The sequence below is a fragment of the Lithobates pipiens genome, unplaced genomic scaffold (genome assembly GCF_037356315.1).
Source record: "Lithobates pipiens isolate NorthernLeopardFrog02 unplaced genomic scaffold, aLitPip1_a1.2 Scaffold_23, whole genome shotgun sequence".
In the NCBI taxonomy this organism is placed as follows: domain Eukaryota; kingdom Metazoa; phylum Chordata; class Amphibia; order Anura; family Ranidae; genus Lithobates; species Lithobates pipiens.
This window is the reverse complement of record NW_027507785.1, coordinates 281,759,739-281,779,397: the sequence shown is the minus strand read 5'-3', so window position 1 is coordinate 281,779,397 and position 19,659 is coordinate 281,759,739. Positions and strand designations below refer to the sequence as shown.

The 19,659-nt window shown below is 42.1% G+C and overlaps 1 protein-coding gene across 2 annotated transcripts in view; it reads right to left on the bottom strand.

The window, feature by feature from the left end:
• Positions 1-11,304: 11,304 nt before the first annotated feature.
• The window catches only part of TTC39A (tetratricopeptide repeat domain 39A), a 118,140-nt gene continuing 109,785 nt past the window's right edge, over positions 11,305-19,659 (bottom strand). For both annotated transcript variants that reach the window (XM_077450259.1, XM_077450260.1), the window contains one exon: positions 11,305-12,085. In XM_077450259.1, coding sequence (XP_077306385.1) covers positions 11,989-12,085 — 97 coding nt within the window. In that variant the 3' untranslated portion in view covers positions 11,305-11,988. The remainder of the gene's footprint in view (positions 12,086-19,659) is intronic.

Here is a 19,659-nt window from a genome sequence, read left to right as displayed (position 1 = left end):
TTGTTTGGTAGCTTGGTGGTGCTTTGAGGCCCTAAAGTATCTAAGACATCCCTTTTGTACACTAGCCACAGAACTGTTTAGTACATAGCCATTGACTCTCCCATAATGAAAAATGGCAGAAAAAGGTTTGTATTGAAGAGCCAGGTAACTGTCAGTGTGAAGCCATGGTAGGATGCCAGCTTTCCAACATGTCAGCATCTCAAATTTCTGCCCCGTTAGAGCTTTCTCTGCCAGTCTGAGATTGGAGCAAACGCACAGCCCTGACCTCAACCCAAATGAACAGCTGTGGATGAATTGGAATGCCAACTGTGTACCAGGTCTGATCCCCCAACATCAGTGCCAGGCTCGCTAATGCTCTTGCGGCTTAATAGAAGCAAATCCTACCAACAATGTTCTAAGCAATCTGTTTGCAGGGAATGGATTCTGGTGCAGAAGGTATTGGGAAAGGGTCACTGAATTGCATAGCTGACAATGGATATAGTTGGAAGCTGTAATCTTATACCCGTGAGGCGTATGTTAAGGTAATGGTACAATGATGGTGTTCATTTACACAGTTTAATAGTTGAAGCTGGACTCCAAGCACATAAAAGATAGAAATGCAGTGCTCTATTCATTATTACATAATTTGAATGTATTTTTTAGATTGCATGTAAGTACCTGCATGTGACTGTGTATTGGTCTTTGTATAGCAGAAGCAGTTCCTGTGTGCTGCAGTATGAGGAGCATGCTGATGAGTGAAGAGAGCAGAAAGGGACAGATGAGCTCATCAGTCTTCTGCTTCTCCCACTTTCACTGTCTAGAGGGTGGACAAGGGAGCTGGAAGGTAAAGTGCAGAAAAAGACCAGATCCCTGCTAGACAAGACCGTGCTTTGTACATCTGAGTATTGGATAGACAGATATGTAAACTCGTATATATTTCATTTGTGTAGTTCACTTATTTGCCTGGATTTCCACTATAATGCAGCTGTATCCCTGCCTGGTAATGGAGAAAACATGCATTTTGGCTCTCAATGACCAAAATTGATCACCAGTGCTCAGCATGTACTGTACATCTAGTATTACACAAGCATGGAATCCACATACACTATATTGCCAGAAGTATTGGGACACCTGCCCTTACACACACATGAACTTTAATGGCATCCCAGTCTTAGTCTGTAGGGTTCAATGTTGAGTTGACCAACCCTTTGCAGCTATAACAGCTTCAACTCTTCTGGGAAAGCTGTCCACAAGGTTTAGTAGTGTGTCTATGGGAATGTTTGACCATTCTTCCAGAAACGCACTTGTGAGGTCAGGTACTGATGTGGACAAGAAGGCCTGGCTCACAGTCTCTGCTCTACATCCCAAAGGTGTTCTAGTGGGTTGAGCTCAGAACTCTGGGCAGGCCAGTCAAGTTCCTCCACCCCAAACTCGCTCATCTATGTCTTTATGGACCTTGCTTTGTGTACTGGTCTAGATCATATGGTGGTGGATTACAGTGTGGGGTTGTTTTTCAAGGCTAGTGAAAGGAACTCTTAAGGGGTCAGCATGCCAAGACATTTGACAATTTCATGCTCCCAACTTTATGGGAACAGTTTGGGGATGATCCCTTCCTGTTGCAACATGACTGTGCACAAAGCAAGGTCCATAACAGACATGGATGATCAAGTTTGGGGTGGATGAACTTGACTGCCCTACACAGAGTCCTGACCTCAACCCAATAGAATACATTTGGAATGAATTAGAGCGGAGGCTGCAAGCCAGGCCTTCTCATATCGGTGCCTAGCCCCACAAATGGAACCCTAGGGACTAAAGCCTTATACACCCGATTTGATTTTCCAACGGTAATTGTGTGTTGGCCTAAAATCCGACCGTTTGTACGCTCCATTGGACGATTGTCTGGTTTTCCGCAGACAAATGTTGAATGGCAGGCTTATAAATTTTCCACGGACAATGGTCTGTTCGATTTTCTGATCTTGTGTACACAAGTCCATCAGACAAGTCCAAAGTACAAACACACATGCTCGGAATCAATGCTTACCAATCACAACATTAGCAGGGTGGTGCAGTCTGTATGCAAGACAAGTTAATGGCCGACGCCCTTTGGAAAAAAAAAGTCTGATGTTTTGTCTGTGGAAAATCCGATCGTGTGTACGAGGCTTAAGGCTGGGGTGGTATTGACAATATAGTATTGGTCTAAAAAAAAAATCTTGGGAATCCTTGCAGAAATTAATAAACAGTGTCTGAAACAAGTTATTCTCAAATGATGCTGTTGTCAGTAGCAACTGATCAGCTTTTATTTTTTCCTTTCTCCCTCTTGCATTCCAGTTAAGACGGTCTGTCTTGGACACTTTTTATTTTTTTATTTTTTAAACCTCCTCCCCGTGCCTCTGTGCAAGTCTTTCAAATTGCCTCCATGGACCGTGATCTGATTGGTTTATAAAATGAGATTTTGGGAAGGGCGTTGTACTGTTTGTTGACTTTAAGAAGTAATGTTATGCTTAGAGCTCGGAGTTTGCATTTACTTCATATTCAAAATTACATCTCTTCCAAATTTTTATTTGACATTATGTGTCTCCTCCCTGTAGTAAGTATTTACTAAGTGCATTTAGTTAAATCTAGAACTTGAACAAACCAAAATTATTATTAGTTTTTACATATTTGCCTAGAGTTCAGCTTTAATTTCCAATGGTTGCCTCAGTCCCATATACATCTGCATTGGCAATAGGCTAAAGTGTGGGGCGTTGGTTCACTGGCAACTCTCCACTTCCCTCTAGTGGCCATTTAGGAAAATGCTAGTAAGGCAAACTAATATGGTCATAAATGTTTTATATTGTATATTCTCTTGCATACTTTTATTTCTTGAATTGTGTATCATGGGTGAATTACTTCAGCTGCAACTTGAAAACAAACAGAGTTGCTAATAAAGCTGTATTCAACCCAAAATGTAATACCGGTATATTGCATGTGAAACAAAATGTGTAGCACTTAGGAATAATAACACATGCATATATCCATGATAATAGAGTAAAAACCATACACATAGATGTGTAAAATAATATCCAAAAAAAAAATGTGTGAAATGCGGTGTCACCCAGAAGCAATCCCGTGGGTGCTGTAACTAAATATAACCGTTTTTAGGAATGGTGAGAAAAGTTCATGGGAGTCTCCCTTCCTAAAACCTCTGATGCAGGTAGGAATGTGTCATTCAAATTCCAGAACACTATAGGCACACAATAGGGTACGCTTACCAGCAGTGATGGACACACATACCGTACGGCAGTGGGTCAAATGTGCATGTGATTCCCCTGTTGGTGTCACCTGGAACATGTAGATGGGCAGATCTCAATCCCTGACCCGAAAGGTACACAGAAGACCATGGGAACATAGAAAAATCAGCCAGAGGTCTGTACAAACTACCGCCGCTCCGGGCTGTCCAATCACCGCACGTACCCACAGTCCGGCCACCTGTACCGTGGGCCGCACCCCAATGCAGCTTAGCAATCTTTAAATGCGATGGCTGCATTTGTTTTCTGCCTGTTTTCACCTGGTGATCTGGCCAGTAACACGTCTCCTGTATTCGTGAGTAGGGATGAGCCGAACATCCCCTGGTTCGGTTCGCAGCAGAGCATGCGAACAGGCAAAAAATTAGTTTGAACGCCGTTAAATGTGAAAAATCAAAAGTGATAATTTTAAGGGTTAATATGCAAGTTATTGTAATAAAAAATGTTTGGGGACCTGAAAAAAAAGTTTTAAAAGCTGATGTTTTTTTTCGGGAGCAGTGATTTTAATAATGCTTAAAGTGAAGCAATAAAAGTGAACTATTCCTTTAAATTCCGTACCTGGAGGGTGTCTATAGTTTGCCTGTAAAGTGGCGCATTTTGCCTGTTTTTAGAACAGTCCCTGCACAAAATGACATTTCTAAAGGAAAAAAAGTAATTTAAAAATAATAGCGGCTATAGTGAATTATCAGGTCTCAGCAATACAGATAAAAATAATTGAAAAAAAACTGCATGGGATCCCCCCAGTCCATTACCAGGCCCAATCGGTCTGGTATGGATTTTAAGGGGAACCCCATGCCGAAATAAAAAAAACTGCATATAAGCCTTTAAAATGAACACTTTTTATTTTTCATGTTAGTGTGCCATAGCCTTTAACGGCGTTCCGGTGGCTTTCGAATTTGCCCTGACCATCGCATTTTGTTTGGTGTTCACTAGAACATCCGAACAACCATAGTTCTGCCCGAACGTCTGCTCGGGCCGAACCCTTCACCCATCCCTTTCATGCGACACAACTCTAGATAAAGGAGCACAGGAGGCACCTTTGCACAGAGGCATTGTCAGTCTGGGAGGAGGGGAATTTTAGATATACTAGCAGATTTAGATACATTAACATTGACGCTGAACCTCAGGTAACACTTTAGCCCTTACAGCAACAGTTTTTTGTTTTTGTTTTTTTTCCTTTTGGGATAAAGGTTTTACATAAATAAGTAAAAGCTGATCATTGTAAGCACCCCTGTCAGTGTTAAATGACTTGTCTCAACTCTGTAACTGCATTTGCAAGATAGCTTATTCTTGTGAAAAACCACAGACTTATTAGCCAAATCACCAGGTAAAAAGGGAAAGAAAGCCAAGGAAAGGAAACAAATGCGGCTATTAGATCTAAGAATTGGTAAGCTGCAATATAATAAATGTTTCCTTTTTGTTTTAATGCTATAATTTATTAGTCATTATCTCTGGGGTCTCTTTGTCTCGTTAAAAAAAAAAAAAAAAAAACCTGGTCCTTTTCTACACCTATTCTGAAGATCACTTAAATGTATCTTTATTTTCTACTACTCCATTTCTTATTCTCTCGCTTGCTCTATGAAGGAATTCCTAGAGTCCAATTTGTCCCCCCCCCCCCCCCCCCACCATCCTCCCTCCTCCTACTTTTGTCAGCCACATTTCACTTTCCAGCTGCCATTTTTTTTTTTTTTTTTTTTTAAGGACAAGTATAAAGAAACTTTATTTTTTTTGCATTAGAAGATTCTTACAAAAAGCAGCTTTATAACAATAACTGTATTCTATGGAGAACGGCACACACACTAATAGATAAAATTATGTTTATTGTGAACAAACAATAGAAAAATACAGACATTTTCCTCATTAAGAAACATCAGATTTTAATATAAACGATTTAAAATCATCTACAATGTTCTGAACTATTTTTGGCAACATTTTCTTAGACAAAAGCTTTCCAGACCTTCTCTAAGCCTGCACAGTGCTTCTGACCGCTTGTGATAGATTGTATGAGCTGCATTCAGTCTCTATCTCAGGGATAGGCAACCTTACAGAGGTGGAGATCTACCTGTACAACATGGGAGAAGATCACCAGGCACGGCGCCGCCTGCTCACACCTGATTTAAATGTCTAATTGCTGTACGCAATCACGTGCATTGCATGGGTTTAAATCAGGTGGTGAGGAGGCAACATATCTCCCCCTCGCCACCTATCAATTTCACTCAGATCGCTTTTCAGAGGAGCAGCAGTACCTGCTGCACTTGTGAATGAGCCCTTAATTGCATTGCGGCAGTAGCACCCTAAGGCCCCATTCACACCTGAGCGCTTTGACACGCGTATTTGCACGTTTCCATGCAGCGTTTTTGAGCTGCATGGAAATAGGTTTCATCATTTGTTGCTATGTTTTTAGATTTTGGCATCTGCTTCCTGCTCCAAAAACGCCCAAATATGCCCGATTCGAGCGACAAAAAAGGGTCCAGGACTTGTTTTGAGCTTCAGGCAACTTGGAGTGGAGATGTGAACTACCTCCATAGAGAATAATGAATTTTTTTTTCACCCTCAAGCGTATTGTAGCTTCAGGCTTCACAGTACAAAACGCTCAGGTGTGAATGGGGCCTTAGGGCTCGTTCACACGTAAAGTTGGGGAGTGGTAAATCCCTGCGGTTGAGTGGTGGCAGTTCAGTGTGAAAGCAGCCTTATACTAATATGCCCAGTGTATTGGTTCACATTGACCTGAAGATCTCTTCTTTCCTGCTGCTGGCACCACTCTGGAGACCACTAGCTGGGATAAGATGTGGAGTGCAGCTGGTATCACTCCGCATAGGACAGGAGCCGGCACTACAGAGGAGGCATCGGCTTATGCAACTCCCGCTCCCTATTACAACTCCCACTTTACAAGTAGTCCCTCTCCATTGCACTCTGATGCTCTGGGATGGCAGGTCAACAAGCCTAGACAGCCATCTACAGGTTGCTGACCCCCGATCTAGTGGAAAGGAGCTTAAAGGGGTTCTAAAGGCAGAAGAATTTTTTTATCTTAATGTATTCTATGCATTAAGATAAAAAAAAAAAACCTGTGTGCAGCAGCCCCCCCATCTCGACCCAGTGATGTTGCACAAGAGACTCAGCTATCTGGGGCTCTCCCTCCTGATTGGCTGAGACACACAACAGGCACCATTAGCGCCTGCTGCGGTCAGCGAGCCAATGAGGAGAGGGGGCGGAGTGAACACACAGAACAGAGGCTTGACTCAGTGCCCCCCAGCATGCTGCTTGCTGTGGGGGCGGGAGGGAGGGGCCAGGAGAGCCGGTGAGGGACCCGAGAAGAGGAGGATCCAGGCTGCTTGGTACAAAACCACTGCACAGAGCGGGTGAGTATAACATGTTATTTTTAAGCAAAAAAAAAAAATGACCAGGGACACACATCTACTGCCATCCCTATCTGTATGTATGCCATTGTCTACACATGGGGCACTGGGATATCCTACTATTTAGTCCTCAAGAAGATGAGGAAAATAAAGTTGATTGGTGCAATTACTGCACTGTTCACTTTCATAATGTAATGTTCACTTTCATAGTGACCAATGAGGACTGTAAATGTAGTATATAGCAGCTTTTGGCTGCAGTAGAGGAGCTTAGACATGCAATGCTGTATTAGTCATTAAGGCCTACATCACCTGGACTTCTGCTTGTATCGGAGCAGTGTGAACAGCAAGCTTGGAGCAGGCGATCGCTGGCTGTGTGAACAGGCACAAATAGCTGCGAGAGCTGACAGCCTGTCACCCAAGTCAGCTGTCTCTACTATCCACATGCTGCTGCAATCCCAGCTGCAGGAATCGGTAGATATCTGCTTCGGTAATGACACAGGAAGCATTTATTTCCCCTTTGTGCCAGGGGAAGTCTCCTTATAGCTGGCCACAGACGGTTCAAATCTTACCTGGTTCAGCAAGGGCCGGCCAAGATTCAAATTATGTATGAGGCAGCCTGATTGTACCCAAGTTGATTGACCAATCGACTTGGGTACAACCAGCCTGTCATATTCTTTTATATATGGTTACTATGGCTATAGCTGGCAGCAGTAACCATTGTATTATTATGCTGGTCCGAAAAGCTCCCTGTGGCCCCGCTGCTAGAATACAATAGCGCAGCAGGAGACATTCCCCCATCAACACTGACTGTGTTTATTGGGGGAGGGGGATCTAATCATTTTCTCTCCTCCCACCTGTGGCAAATGGAAAGAAAATTGTGTCATCTATGGCCAGCCTTAGGATTTGTTAACAGTAGTGTAATTTCAGATGCAACTTAAGAATTGCATAACAATGGAAATCACATTGTTTTCAATAGTGCCCATTCACATCAATGTATTTCAGCATGGTGCAATTTTGGAAAAGGTTCCTGTACTACTTAGGTGTGATTCCAGCATGATTTTGGCCCTATAGAATATGTAATCCATTTCAAAGTAGCATCCAAGTTGCCGTACATAATCACACTGAATGTCGGATCAAAATCGGATTGCCCGCCGTGTGAACCTAGCCTCATGCAATGATTGACAGCAATGTCAGAGGAATACAGGCTCTTCCACACATTCTAAAGCAAAAATAAATATTTTGGCTGGACTTGGACTTTTACAGATATTGAATATTTACTTGATATAGATCACTTTATATATATATTTTTTTTTTTCTTTTTCATATTGTGTAGCTTAACCACTTGCCCACCGCTGGCCGTCATATGACATCCTTGACTTTGTGAGGGTATATCTGAATGATGCCTGCAGCTACAGGCATCATTCAGATATTGTCTTTTTCAGCTGGCAATTCCCTACACCAATGAAGGCGAACCTTGGCACCCCAGACGTTTTGGAACTACATTTCCCATGATGCTCTTGCACTCTGCAGTGTAGGTGAGTTCCAAAACATCTGGGGTGCCAAGGTTTGCAATCACTGCCCTACACCATAAGAACGATCATAGCAGCTGGTCAGCCACTTGATCATTCTTACAGGCGGCGAGAGGGGACGTTCCCCCCGCCACCCCCCTATGCTTCTACCGACTCACCGCGTCCATCAGTGAGTCAGAGACAGGATCCGCCGGCCCCGGATGTTTACCATAGAGATTTCTGGTGGACCAGATGGTTGCTGGAGTCTCTATGATCATTTGGAGGCGGGCGCGATGTTATGACATCATGCCTGGCCTCTGCATTCAAACAAACAGTGCCGCCTCGGCTGGGAAGCTGAGATCTCTTTTTTTTTTTTTTTTCGGCTGTCCCGGCCTAGAGGTGAGATGTGGGGTCTTGTTGACCCCATATCTCAATATAAAGAGGACCGATCATGCCATATTCCTATTACAAGGGATGTTTACATTACTTGTAATAGGAATAAAAGTGATCAAAATGTATTTTTTTTAAAATTGTCAAACTAAAAAATGTAAAGTAAAATTAACAAAAAAAAATAAAAATGTAAAGCGCTCCTGTCTTCGTGCACTCGCATGCAGAAGCAAACGCATACGTAAGTCCTGACCACATATGTAAATGGTGTTCAAACCACACATGTGAGGTGTCACCATGAACGTTAGAGCGAGAGCAATAATTCTAGCCCTCCTCTAACTCAAAACATGTGACCAGTAAAAAAAATGTAAATCGTCACCTATGGGGATTTTTAAGTACCGAAGTTTGGCGCCATTCCACGAGTGGGTGCAATTTTGAAACGTGCCATGTTGAGTATCTATTTACTCAGCGTAACTTCATCTTTCACTTTATGCTAAAAAATCGTGCTAACTTTACTGTTTTTTTTTTTTTTTTTTTTTTAAAAGCATGAAACAGTTTAAAAAAAAAAAATAATAAACGCGTTTGAAAAATTGCTGCGCAAATACTGTGCAAGATAAAAAAGTTGCAATGACCGCCATTGTATTCTCTAGGGTCTCTGCTAAAAAAACATATATAATGTTTGGGGGTTCTATGTAATTTGCTAGCAAAAAAAATAATATTTTTACATGTAGGAGAGAATTGGCCTGCTTGGCAAGTGGTTAATTTAAAGGTGCCACTACAATCTTTATTTATTTTCTTCAGTGTTATATAATATATAATATATATATATATATATATATATATATATATATATATATATATATATATATATAATGAAAAAAATAAAGAATGTAGTGGCACCTTTAAAATTAAGCTACATAACATGATTTTAGCCATCTAATGGCACAAGTAAAATCAGTCACTGATTGCTAATGTGTGGTAGGAGATTTGTATAGTGCCAGCTACTCAGACCTATCCTATGGGGTCTATTCCCGATAAATTGAGAACCATTGTGTGGTCATGAGCTCTTTATGACACAGGGCTGCATAGCTTGCACTACATGACTACAGGAATTAAAATCGTACCTAGTTTTATAGAGCAGGAACAAACCTTTACAATCCAATCAATTTCTATCTAATCGCATTACTATTTACATTACATGTGTTGATAGATCTAAAGGAAATTGTACAACTAGATTGTATTGTCGGCTTCAGTTGTGCCAGTGAACACCTAAAACCCATCATGTAGCGCAGACCCAAGATAACACCAGTAAGGGAGGGTCTCCCTTTTGAGCCTGTGATTAGATTTGAGACACAAGCACTGCGAGGGCCCATCATGACCAGAGTACCACGAATTTAGAAAAAAAAAGAAGGGTGAAAAGCTTTGTTTAATGGGACTCAAACCTCTTATGGCCACCTCCACTTCCTTATCAACCTCATTGTATGACATGAGGATGATACACTGAACACCATTAGGCTGAATTGTGCTTAACCATCACCTGCCACATCATGACTATAGTCATTAATGAGAACTAAGGTCATAAATCAATTTGCAATGATAAATGGTTGGGCTGATTAGCACGTTCTGCGTCATGTCCGGTGTAATTTGAAGCACAGCATTTATTACAGTGCAATCCGTCAGATGCTGTCAGATAAATGGGCTGTCTTGTGACACGGAGATAGACATTACATCCACCCATCACATCAGAGAATGTATTCTTACTGAAATCAATCTATCCCTGATTGTGTGGTTTGGACATAGAGGCTTCAAAATATCTGTTTATTGCTTGTGGTAGCACTAGGGAGCTTCCATCAGTGTATGGTTTCAATTCTTTGACATCATTCTTTAAGCTTCTTCCATCATCCATCTGAGCGTTCTTATGCACAATGCCCCCATTTTACAACAAGGTTAACAAACACAATATCCACATAGCTAAAGCCGGCCATAGATGATATGATTTATTTTTTTTTTTCCTGCAACAATGGGTAAGAAAATCACTAGATTCCCCCATCAACACAGTCAGTGTTGATGGGGGAATCTAGACACACAGTGAGTGTTTATAGGGAATCCCTCCTGCTGAGTTATTGTATTCTCCCAGCAGGGGGAGCCTTCCCAGCTGGGAGAGCAGTAATGATTGCTAGCGGCTATAGCCACTGGCAAGAATGGCATCCTAAAAATCCAACATGCTGATTGTACCCAAGCCGATCGATGAATCAAATTAGGGTACAATCAGCCTGCCCATACATGGTTTGAATCTCGGGCTGGTCCCTGCTGAACTGGCAGAGATTTGAACCTTCTATGACAGGCCAGGTTTGCAGGATAACTGAAATACATCACAGGTGAGATCATTTGCTGCTCAGTGATTGCAGTATTCTAGTCTGCATCTCCCCAAGGTAATACATAAAACCTGGCCTTTTAGTGGGCCCTGAGGACAGGGTTGATGACCACTGCTTTATAGCACTGTCACTTCAAAGGAACCCATCACAACTGTGCCCAGCAGGGGGATGTGTTATCTGACACTCTGATAGCAGCTGTGCCCATAACTCTACAAGAGAACAAAGGGTTTGATTCTTTGCCCACTATAACCAGAAGCACTTGTTTTACAGGGTAAATTTGTTTTTGCTTTAAAACACACTGACAGCCATAAATTTCACAGACGTAGTTAAACAATATTCTGATTCTAGCCCCCTCTAGTGGCTGATCTCCTAACTGACACTTGGTTCTATTCTCTAATCATTGAGACTTGAGCAGTTGCAATTCTATTGTTTATCAATAAATATTTCCCTCTCCAATTAATTTAATCACTTTTTAGTGCAATACAATATGCAGCTTTGACCACAGTGCATTCATTATTCTGGTTTTCTCATAAAGTTGATTAACACTCTGAAATGCATACACAAAATTGTCTAAAAGGAAGACCTGTTCTTATGTCTCAGAATAACCAATGATTCACCATTTCATGTCCAGGCTTAGGATTGTATGGGAGCAGGAATGGCAGAATTGAATATTTTGCTATAGGTAACACAGATCGTTCTTTCTTCAGGTATTTTGTTTACATGCAAGGCCTCTATGGCAGCTCCTACAGTTATCTCTACACCTACAGCGCTGAGCTTGTTATTCGGACAGTAGATATTTAGTGTGCTGAAGCAATATGGAGCAAATTCATTTAGAAGGTTCAAGTGATGTTGCTGAGGTATGAGGTGCTCTCCTAAATATTGGCCCAGCTTAAAAAATGGCTGCTGAACAATCATAGACTGAAGCAGCCCCTAATACAAGCTTGGCGGCCAAATACATTACCATAATCACCTTTCATAAAATGATTTACATGATCTTGTCTGGGAGCCTCCGATTAGCCTTTTCTGTTTCCAGGACATGCGCCTATGCCTCAGTTTATGATAAATAAATACTACAAGGGATATTCCCGGGGGATGTTTGTCAGCATCCATTGTGAGGGGTCGTTTTGGCTTGTAGTAGCGCGTCCTGAATCCTGAAATGTGTGCGAGACTCCATAGAATAATTCTTGTAATTGTGTCTGAAAGAGAAATGTTTAATTGTCAGGAGTTTAGCGCAAATGAGCCTAACGAGAGAATTGATTTCAGGATAAATGCCATTTTACATAGCAGGCCTGTAATTACTCTGAATGTCCCACCAACCAGCTGTTTAAAGCATTACACAGCCTTGGATGACACAGAGCACAGAGCAGTATGGTTTCAGCACATGGAGAGCAGTTCTGTTGTGTAAAGTGCCATTATAGTCATTTCACTAGAATACCAAGTACGGGCAATTCTCACTATGCAATGCATACCATTACTGACACTTACTATTGCCAATAGTTGGCACAACAATGTACAATTCAGGAATCAGTCATTGAAATGGCAGCATTTGATCTAAGTAAAGCTAGTCCTTACCCACTTAAGGACCAAGCCTATTTCTGACACTGTCTGAAACACAATTGTTTTGGAAAAAACACACTTTTTTGAATAAAAAAAAAAAGATAAGAAAACAGTAAAGTTAGCCCAATTTTGTATAATGTGAAAGATGATGTTATGCTGAGTAAATAGATACCTAGCATGTCATGCTTTAAAACTGAACACGCTTGTGGAATGGCGACAAACTTAAAACCTAAAAACGGGTACTAAAAACCTCCATAGGCGACACATTAAACATTTCTACATGTTACCAGTTTAGAGTTACAGAGGAGGTCTATTGCTAGATTTAATACTATCACTATACCGATTGTGGCAATACCTCATGTGTAGTTTGAATACCGTTTACATATGTGGGCATCACTTGTGTATGCATTCGCTTCTGTGTGTGAGCTCGGAGCGATAGACACTTGACTTTTTTTTTTTTTCTCCTATTTATTTTACTTATTTTTTATTTTGACACTGTCCCTTTAAAAAAATAAAATGTTGATCACTTTTATTCCTATTAGAAGGAATGTAAACATTCCTTCTAAATGAAACAAGCAGGACAGCCTCTTTAATGTGAGACCTGGGGTCAGGAAGATCTCAAATCTCCCATTTGCATTTAAAAGTAACAAAAAATAAAAAATAAATATGGGCCCTTTAAGGCCGGAGGGTGGAAGTGACGTGCTTAACCTCGCTCTGGTCCTCCAAGGGCAGGTTTTCTTTGAAAGACCACCCCTGGCCTACTGATACTCACATTTCTTTAACGTCCCTGCTGCTCTATCCCTCCATAATTAAAAGTCCTATAAGCCAGGAGCTTACACAGGGTGGATGACATCCTTCTCCTTACATTACATACATGTCCTTACATGACAGTGTATAGGCCCAGCTATCGGCTGATCAAGCATAACCACTGCATCCTGATAGAAGGTCAATACTCAAAAGTACCGGGTATTTCACAAGAGCTGCAGGATTAATGGAGTGCCAGGTAGCATGGAAAAGGTGAGTATACAGTAAGTTTGGGGATGGGCTTGAAAGAAACTATTACGTTGCCCTAAAAAGTGCTGGCTAAACCATATCTTGCAGTGTCATGCTGAAACAGTAAAGGGCCTTCCACGCATACTGTTGCCATAAGATTGAAGCTCATAATTTTCTGAAATGTCTTTGTATCTGCCAGAATTAAAGTACATCTAAAGGCTCTGTGTGACAGTATAAACAGGTCTCAAATCCAGTTACTATGTAATGCTAGGGCCTTTTAAATAGGCATAGCCTGTGTCCTGTACTGTGTGATTAATATAAAAATAATTTTGACTTACCTGTAAATGTAATATCTTGAAGTATAATACAGGTCACAGGCTTGATTTTTTTTAGACCTTGGGTTATAGGCCGATACCTTCAGGTGACTGGGCACTAGCAAAGTTTTGGAGGACACGCACCTAGACATCTCTATATAACTCTAATGCCGCGTACACACGACCGGAATTTCCGTCAGAAAAGGTCAGATGGAATCATTCCGTCGGATATTACGATCGTGTGTGGGTTTCATCTGACTTTTTCCTTTAAAAATTCAGACGGACCTAGAAATAAAACATGTTTCAAATCTGTCAGACGGAATCAATTTCTATCGGGAAAACCGTTTGTCTGTATGCTGGTCAGACGGACCAAATACAACGTAAGGGCAGCTATTGGCTACTGGCTATTGAACTTCCTTTTCTACGCCATCACGTTCAAAACGAACGGACTTTGGTCCGTTTGTGTTTGGGCAAGTCCATTCAGTCGGAACTCCGTCGGGAATACCGTCTGACCTTTTCTGCCAGAAAATCCGGGCATGTGCATACCATACACTGTGATTCCTCCATTTTGTAGCAAGCAATGCAGAGTAACACATGAATAGATGGAAAGGTGGCCTGTGTCCTATACTGTACTCCAAGATGTGGGATTTACAGGCAAGTCAAAACACCTTTTATCCTAATCGCATGGTACATATCACAGGATTGCCATTCATAGACCCTGGGACATCCCCAAGTAATGAATAAGGGAGGGCAACAAAGGCAAACAGAACTGTGCCAACAGGCCCAACAATAACAAGGATAAACTGACCCAACTCAGAGTGCTGCTGTAAGAACCCTGCATCCAAATGTTGCATCCCTAGAAAACTGGACATCCACCTTGTAAAACATTGAAACGGTATGAACTAAAGACCAGATGGCCTTACAAAGCTAGGTAACAGAGGCTTGATGTTGGAATGCCCAGGAAACTCCAGAAATCTAGCAGAGTCTGCGTGTCTTACTGCAGAAGGTGCTTTGTCCTTTAGGGTGTAAGCTCTCGAGATAAATTGTCCTATCCACCTAGCAATGGTGGATCTTGAAGCAGGATGTCCCTTGTGAGGTCCTTAAGGGGTACAATGAAAAGAGAGTCTGTCTTCCTGTAATTTTAGGATAAACTCTGTTGGCTATGACCACAACCAGAGGGTTTAAGAACTATTTTTTTTGGGTGGTACAGAGTAGGGCAAGACCTTGGACTATGTCATCATTGAGGTGAAGGTGACACCACACTGGGGAGAAAGGAGAATTCTAGGTGCAAGACTAATTTTTCCTTATGAAGAATGAAGAATGGCAGCTTACAAGAGAGAGACACTATATCAGTGACCTGTTTGACAGAAGTGACAGCCACTAAGAAGGCTACCATGCAAGAGAGGCCATCCAAAGGGAGTTAGTTCGCTGATGAGTTCAAAGGGTGGTTTCTGCAGATCAGAGAGAACCAAATTAGGGTCCCAAAGAAGCACAAGGTGCTGTAAGGATGGTTCAATCCTACAAACATCTTAAAGGTTTAGCGGTTTAGCTAGAGTTTTTTTTTTTGGAAAGAATGGCCACAACCTAAGATCACCTAAGGCCAAGTTCTGTTTAATCCCTGATTATACTAAGGCCAGAATACGAAGCACAGAGTAATCTCTGGAACTAAAGTGCCTGTGTTCACACCAAACAAAGTAGAATTTCCAGGTATGATAGTATCTCTTTATGGAAGTGTCCTTCATTGCTTTTTGCAATGTGTGAATGTCAGACTCAGAGACCCCTCTGTCTTTCAATACTTGAGCTTCGAAAGCCATGCCACTAAAGTGAACGGGAAGCAGGACAGGGGACCTTAAGATAACAGGTCTGCCCTGTTTTAGGAGAATACCCCTGGCCTCTTCCAATGTCTGAGATTGTCTGTGTACCTGGTCCTTTCTGAGCCAGTTTGGTACAATAAGATATAGTGATTTCTTGCTCTATTCAGAATTCGCCCTGGAGGAAAGACATAGATTAGCCTGAACTGAGTCCAGGGAATTATTAGAACATCTGAAGCCAGTACTAGAGGATCTTTGATCCTGACCATCAACAAGGGTAACTTGTTGTTGAACCTGGTGGCCAGGATATCCATGTCCGGTGTCTCCCATATCTGACTTATCACTCTGAAGATGTCAGGATGAAGGACTAATTCCCCTTGGTCCAGGAGGTGACAAATGAGGTAATCTGCCTTCCAATTGTCCACTGCTGGGATTGCTAAACTGTGTTTTTCCATCCATGACGTGATTAGGCTTGCTTCTTTCAAGATTGCATAATTCTTGATGTCCTCTTGGTGATTGATGTAGGCCACAGCCATGGCATTGTCCCATTGCACTTGCCCATTGCCTTCAAGATGTTAATAGGGAGCTTAGCTTTCTTTATGACCATGTCCCATGAATTGTGAGAAATTGTAACAGTCACCCCTAGCCTGAGAGGCAGGCATCTGTTGTTATTACTTTCCAGTTGTATGGTAGAAATGACTTCCCCATTGCCAGGGCTGGATTGGAATTCCACCAAGCTAAGAGTGATTTCTCTGTAAGGCAGAAGAGGTCAGTCACCTTAGGAAACTAGCAAAGAAACTGAGGGCTCAAAGAGTTACGGTGATCGAAGGATACGCAGGGAGTGGGATGTCCCTAAAATCTTCATCAGTGTCCAATCATCTGACTATACCAACCTATAACCCAGGGTCTATGCAAACAAAGCCTGTGTCCTGTGCTGTACAATTAAGATACTTCTTTTACCTTCTCTGAGTCAGCCAAATCCTCCAATTGTGTTTCACAGATTCCCCCTCCCAGACACTGCAGCTAACATCAGGAGGGTTTCACCAGCAAAGTTGGCTCTGCCAATCCAAAATACAGTGGGCAGGACAAGGTGTGACCAGCTGCTGACTGACATAGCTACAGGCTTATGAAACAGCAGTGAAAATGCTGACAGCCACTCCACTTGCAACATCATATTCCCCCTTAGGCCCCATTTCACACCGGGGTGGTGCAGCCGTCGGCGGTAAAGTGCCAGCTGCAGCGGCGCTTTGCCGGCAGTATAGCCACGCTTTCCCATTGATTTCAATGGGTAGGAGCAGTTTAGGAGTGGTGAATACACCGCTCCTTTCACCGCTCCCAAAATGCGGCTAGCGGGACTTTTTTCACCGTCCTGCTAGCGCACTGCTCCAGTGTGAAAGCCCCTCGGGCTTTCACACTGGAGTGAAAGGGGCCAGTTTTTTCAGGCACTATTTTTAGCGCTGTAGACCCTGAAAACCGCCCAGTGTGAAAGGGGCCTTAGTGCAACCAACCACAGCCAACACTACTTTGAACTGAGGAGTATCATTGTCCCCCACCACTGGAAGCTGCATTAGGTGGACTTCTTCACAGGCAGTGCTCAATAGGTATTTGTGGGACTTTGCAGAGGGACTAAGACAAACCTGTGAGTGCACGTGCACTTCCAATGACAGTGATTGTAAAGTCAGAAGGTTTTTTTTTTTACCTTAATGCATTCTATGAATTAAGATAAAAAGCCTTCTGTGTGCAGCAGCCCCCCTTACACTTACTTGAGCACCATCTAGATCCAGCAATGTTGTAGGATTGTCCTGGCTGCCTGGGACTCCACCCCTTATTGGCTAAGAAAGCAGCGCCGCGCCATTGGCTCCCACTACTGTCAATCAAAGTTATTCAGCCAATGGGGAGAGAAAGAGGATGGGGTTGGGCTATGGCTCTATGTCTGAATGGATACTGGGAGCTGTGGCTAGGCTCAGGTGCCCCATAGCTAGCTGCTTGCTGGGGGGGCACTCAACAGGAGGGAGGGGCCAGGAGCATCGGAGAGATACCTGAGAAGAGGAGGATTTGAACTGCTCTGTGCAAAACCCAGAGCACAGAGCAGGTAAGTATGACATGTTTGTTATTTTTAATTTGAAAAAAATGAGACTTTACAATCGCTTTAAGTTCTTCAGAATGTATTTTTTTTAATTGGAAGATAGCAACCTTCACTGGAAACACCTCAACTATGGAGAAGTGTGCAGGTATGTACCTGTGGTCATATGGTGTACATAGAGGCTTCATGAATTTATTCATTTATATTTTACCATGGTAGCAGTAACATGATTGTAAAAAAGTGCGCTGCTGCCATGACAATGGGGGGGGGGGGGGTATTTACGAAAGGCAAATCCATTCTGCACTACAAGTGCACTGCAAGTGCACTTGCAGTGCACTTAGAAGTGCAGTCGCTGTAAATCTGAGGGGTAGATCTGAAATGAGGGGAAGCTCTGCTGATTTTATCATCCAATCATGCGCAAGCTAAAATGCTGTTTTTTATTTTCCTTGCATGTCCCCCTCGGATCGACAGCAACGTCACTTCCAAGTGCACTTGAAAGTGCAAAGTGTATTTGCCTTTAGTAAATGACCCCCAATATGTAAGCAATCAACACCCAAAATAAACACCTTTCTGCAGATACTATAGCTCTAAAAGAAAATTGTGCGCAACCTCCTACAAAGGTCTACGATTGTTCTAAATACTCTAGTGTAAGAAACCTGTAACTGAACACATACATATATACAAAATTATGGAAGAACAAAAACGCTAAAAACGCACATCACGGTCAAAGCACAGCCCACATGGTCCCCTCACCTACAACCACAGTTCCTAGATGACAAACACATGGATCCCAGAACCACAGAGTAGCGAAAGGAGGAGCATCCGTTAGTGTACTTTAACATACAAATCTACCCAGGATTCCTGATCCTTCCAATGCAATTAATCGGTGAGACAAGGGGGGTTATTTACAAAAGGCAAATCCACTTTGCACTGCAAGTGGAACTTGAAAGTGCACTTGGAAGTGCAGTCGCTCTAAATCTAAGGGGTAGATCTGAAATGGGGGGAAGCTCTGCTGATTTTATCATCCAATCATGTGCAAGCATAAAATTCTGTTTTTTTTTTATTTTCCTTGCATGCCCCCCTCATATCTACAGCGACTTTACTTCCAAGTGCTCTTTCAGTGCAAAGTGGATTTGCCTTTAGTACATAACCCCCAAGATGTTCCAGCAGGAAAATGGTAAGTATAAAATGGCACAATGATACAGCTGCATCAAAAATATAATAAACGCCCGCCCACAGACCTGCATTCCCATCACACTTGTAGTATATAATGCATTCTTTTATACACATCCATTTAACGTTTGAAGTCTATTGTACTAACAAGAGCACTATTAAGGAAAGAGGTGTTTGCATACATAAGGCAGCCTCCTCCCTAAAAGCATCACCGCATTATAATTTCACAATGTATGCATTATAATATAATCAATGCTTTTAATTCCAGGTGTCCATACAACATTCTCCAGTGAGAAGAAACGTGTATCGCAGTTGATGTTGGGTTGTACAGAGATGTCAGTATATTCGCTTCTGGGTGTCCTGAGATAAAACTCCATTATATTGTATCAATCTTTGTTAATAATAAATGCATATTACAACATTTTCCCCAATGGTAGCTGATATTGTATATCATCCTCATTCAAATGTTTGTGTATATTACACAATATTATGTGCCTTGGGGGAGGCTGTTGTAATATGCATTTTTACTAACAAAAATAGCTCAGGCAGGACACAGTGTAATGGTGTTTTAAAGCAGAACTAAACCCACCAATTTAACAGTTTTGGAAAAATTCCTCGCACATGCCGGGAATTTAACTGTCACATTGTTTGTGCTCGCAACCAAATTGTGAAATCATCAAATGGCTGGTGTCATAACTGATCACATGTGCAGCACCATGGCAGATTAAGATTAACCACTTTATTCCCGGAGTATAGTCAAATGATATCTGCAGATGGGATCTCCCATCCTGGGCGGGCATCATATGACGTCCTCCGCTTCCCACCAGTATGGGGGCGCA